Source organism: Myzus persicae, unplaced genomic scaffold (genome assembly GCF_001856785.1).
Source record: "Myzus persicae strain clone G006 unplaced genomic scaffold, MPER_G0061.0, whole genome shotgun sequence".
Lineage (NCBI taxonomy): Eukaryota > Metazoa > Arthropoda > Insecta > Hemiptera > Aphididae > Myzus > Myzus persicae.
The window spans coordinates 110,979-115,011 of record NW_019100947.1 but is presented as its reverse complement, the minus strand read 5'-3'; the positions used below and the strand labels follow the sequence as shown (position 1 = coordinate 115,011).

The following is a 4,033-nucleotide window of genomic DNA, read 5'->3' as shown; positions in this document are numbered from 1 at the left end:
CAGAAGATATGGAATTCAATAAAAAGGTCATCGAACATTTTTCATCAACAAAAAACAGGCGGATGGATTTTATTCATAAAATAACTCCATAAAATAATTATTTTCAAATTATGTACTAAATCATATAATGTTATAATAATAATATAATAATAATATACTATGATAATTATATGAATAAAATATTAAGCTTTAAAATAATAATATGTGTATTGTGTTTCATTTTATTATATTTAATTTGATAATTTGTTAAACCTATGATTAGTGGTATTTTATATTTTAAAGTCGTACCCCCATTATCAGCACCCACGAGCCGCCACTGTTTATAACAATCGGCGTACTAAATTTCTTTGGGTCATTGGTTATTTGTTACCATTATTGTATATATATATATGTAATAAAATAAAACTATTAGACAATTATTTTATAATAATTGTCTAATAGTTTTATGTAATTATATGTATAAAATAATGGTTAAATATAACCAATGACCCAAAGAAATTTAGTACGCCGAATGTTATAAAGATCCATTTCCTGAAATGAATGTTTGAAGCCAGTCGTAGATTAAGTTTGTTCAAATCTGTATACTGATGTCTAGATTCAGAAATCTGAAATCATTAGGTACTTGTTTTTATTGTTGTTTATTAGAAGATAGAAATGTATAGTTTACTTTGCGCTGTAATGTGATTAAATAGTTCGATCGCTCTTCATCAGGTAATGTTCTCGACAACATATAACATCGATTTATTACGTCAAATGGTAGATCATAGCTATTTTTTGGCCTGGTGAAACCTTGGTCCACGGCTTTTGCTGGCTCTGACCCGGTGTTACGGACTTCTGGTTCTGGGGGTTGCGACGCGGTAGAACCACGGTTAACGGGAATGGGTGGCTGCGACGAGGTCGGATGGTCTAACAACCCGGTATATTTTTCCAAGACGTCCGTCACATTATTCTCGCTGGCTGCGATCCGTGCTTTTAAGAAGAGTACAACTTTATCAATCTCCCTTATTAATTCATCAAATTGTTCGTCTTCTGTTAATCCTCTTCCGGAACTTACCAATATTGTTATTAAACTAATAATCAATAGAAACTTCATGCTTTTAGAAATCTAGAAAGGAAAAAATAGAAAAATGTTTAATTGGTCAGTGTTTGAACATCATATAATAATTATAACTATCATACTAGGTGCTTACCGTTCAAAGGACTTTCACAAACTGAAGACATTTCTAAAAAATCAATATGCGATAATATTCTAATAATCTTTTGAATTCCATGGTAACATATAACAATTCAATATTGTAAAATCATTACGGAATGAATGATAAGTTTATAGCCAACATATATTTTTAAAGATCGTATGTGTATCGAAAAAGTCTAATTTATATATTTTCAATAAAATATTTATTTCGCAGTTTATAGGTATCACAGTAACGATATGATTTATTTTTCTAATTATGTTTCTATACTTACGGTTTTGAAAATATTAAATTGTAGAATACAGTATGTACTTCAAGATTTCAATGGAATGAAAATCGTACTTCATCACCATAGTAAACTTTGTAGAAATTTAAAATGTCCATAGACAACAATTACAGTCTCACACAATCATATTAATTTCATGTCCCTTCGTGATAACATTATTTTATCTCTTTTCGTAAGCTTCCAATACAAAGAATATTAGTAAACTATTCAATAATTATGTATTTATATATAATATATTAATATACATATTACATATATAGCACTTTTAGATAGAATAATATAGTTTTCGGCAAACGTCATCAATCTTCACAATATTCATTGTGTAAGATAGCTAATATCTGGGTGGTACTAGAGATGAATATTTTTTTTTTTGAACATTTTTATACTTTTAACTGATAATACATGACATATTTTGTATTTTACTCCATTGAAAATATAAAATAGTTTGCTGGACGACTTTAGTAGCTTACCAATAGTTTGGTTAAAAGGTCTAAAAAAAATCCAAAAACCAATATTTGTGTTCAATTCTCCATAGTTCCCCCAACTTGTGTTGAACATCACGATTATAGTGTTTTCCTATAAAACAAAAAAAAAAATCACGTCATACATTCAAGAAACAACTCCTCTGCTTCGCTTCGAGAAATCTATAGCGGGATACAAATCTATAAACAGTTATAACTTATAAATGTATAATATAGTTCAAACTTCGAATACATAATACATAATTCGATATTGAATATTACAATTTGAGGCGATTCCAAGTGATTGATGTTCAAAAGAGTTAATAAAATACAATGACTTTGTCGCAATTATTATTCACTTTTGTGACAAATGTAAAATAATTTTGCAATTGTACCTATGCAACATCATCGTTAAATTTAAAAAAACATAGTACGTTAAAATTGGTTTGCAACTTTTATTTACTGTATTTTACAATTTTTCAAGAAATTACAAAAGAATTCAAAAACTTTCTATTACAAATAATAGTACATCACTAGTATTGCATAACATTTTTCGTACTTTTTTATAAAGTTGAATTTATATTGCATATTCGCTATACATTTATAGCTATACTTTTATATAATATAGTATACTGCCCTACATTAATAAAATATATTTTATAAATCAAATTTTACAAATTCTAATGTAGAGGTGGGTCGTAGGTACAATATTACTTTTAGTACCTAAATAATATAAAATACAGTGGTAAAAGTAGCCTCTAAAACAGTACCTACGAAATGTATTGAATAATTAAAAATATCATATCAAGCAAAAAAACATAAGTAAATTAATTATTTGAATGTGCAACATATTTTAATTTTTGATTTTGAAGAAAATTGGTTGGCACGCCTATAATGTCATACAAATGATATAACATGTGTAGCTTAATTTGCCTATGTAATTATTTTTAAGGAGTTTATTGTCTTATTTGTAATTTTCTTACTTACTAGTCAAATAATACAGACAATATTATGATATAATTTATATGAGTAATAATTAGTTATAGATAAATATTTTAATGAATGACTTTGTTTTTAACGTGTTAGTCAAGCGTGGTAATACCAATAAAAAACAGTATAAATTAATATAACATGAATACAATATTGACATATTGCACATACGTATTATCTACCATACCTCAATACTTCATACTATCATAATATAGAAGACATTGATAACGCTAGCAGATATATTTTGTGAAAGTAAAAAGTTTTCACTATTGCCATTATACAGGATGAGGTCGAGGTGGTTCGTTCATTGATATTAAACATATGGATACGGCCATATGGTATTCTTATGTTCACTAAACATACATACGATTTTTGGCCAACATTACAGAGAGAGAAACGATAGTTCTCAGTCCCACAGAAGCTTCTGAGTGCTGAGTCATGAAGACACTAACGTTTAAACAAGAGTGAATAGATATCCAATGATGTTACGGTTAAAGTTAACATTGGTATCAATTGTGTGAGCTAATATTTGGTACATTTGCATTTAATGCTGCGTTCATAAGTATAATATTAATTAATTATAATATAACCATTAATTATACATCATATATGACTACAAGCCGTAGGGATAATGGAAACCATGGTTTTTAAGAACGAATGAAACCTGAACATTTTTTGGTTTTAGCAAACTACGGACGAATTTTTTTGAACATCCTAAGTTTGGTTCGTTTCAAAAATCGAATATATGTCAGTCCTAGGCGCAAGAAAATTGTAAATTTAGTTCATCATAATTTTTTTAAAATCTCTATTTGTATTTAAAGGAAAATTACTTTAGTAATAATTAACGCAGAGCCGAAACTATTTGAGTTATCAAATTGAAATGTTGAGGATGGATTAATATTATAATTTCAAGTTTCACTAATAAAGGATTTTTCAAAATTTTGATTTTAAAGGGTTGAAATCGTCAAAAATAAATTGTTTATGTACAACTTGTGTATCTATATACATATTTTACAACACGGTGACAAAGGGTTTTTTATATACGAGTAGCTATATTATAATACACGGGCAACGCCGTGATGGGACAGCTAGTTAAATGTATG

The 4,033-nt window shown here is 27.8% G+C and overlaps 1 protein-coding gene across 1 annotated transcript; it reads right to left on the bottom strand.

The window, feature by feature from the left end:
* Positions 1–215: 215 nt before the first annotated feature.
* LOC111027005 lies at positions 216–1,207 on the bottom strand. The gene is made up of 3 exons (XM_022305205.1): positions 1,191–1,207; positions 668–1,105; positions 216–605 (listed from the first exon to the last, which is right to left on the bottom strand). The coding sequence occupies exons 2-3, from the start codon at positions 1,091–1,093 to the stop codon at positions 444–446; spliced, it is 588 nt and encodes a 195-aa protein (XP_022160897.1). The 5' UTR covers positions 1,094–1,105; positions 1,191–1,207; the 3' UTR covers positions 216–443.
* Positions 1,208–4,033: the final 2,826 nt, after the last annotated feature.

What these genes read in the sequence shown, in the direction of transcription:
- LOC111027005 (XM_022305205.1), bottom strand. Translation starts at nt 1,093, where the DNA reads ATGAAGTTTCTATTGATTATTAGTTTAATAACAATATTGGTAAGTTCC. An exon ending in TAATCACATTACAGCGCAAA is followed by an intron (nt 606 to 667) that starts GTAAACTATACA and finishes TAATGATTTCAG; the next exon opens with ATTTCTGAATCTAGACATCA.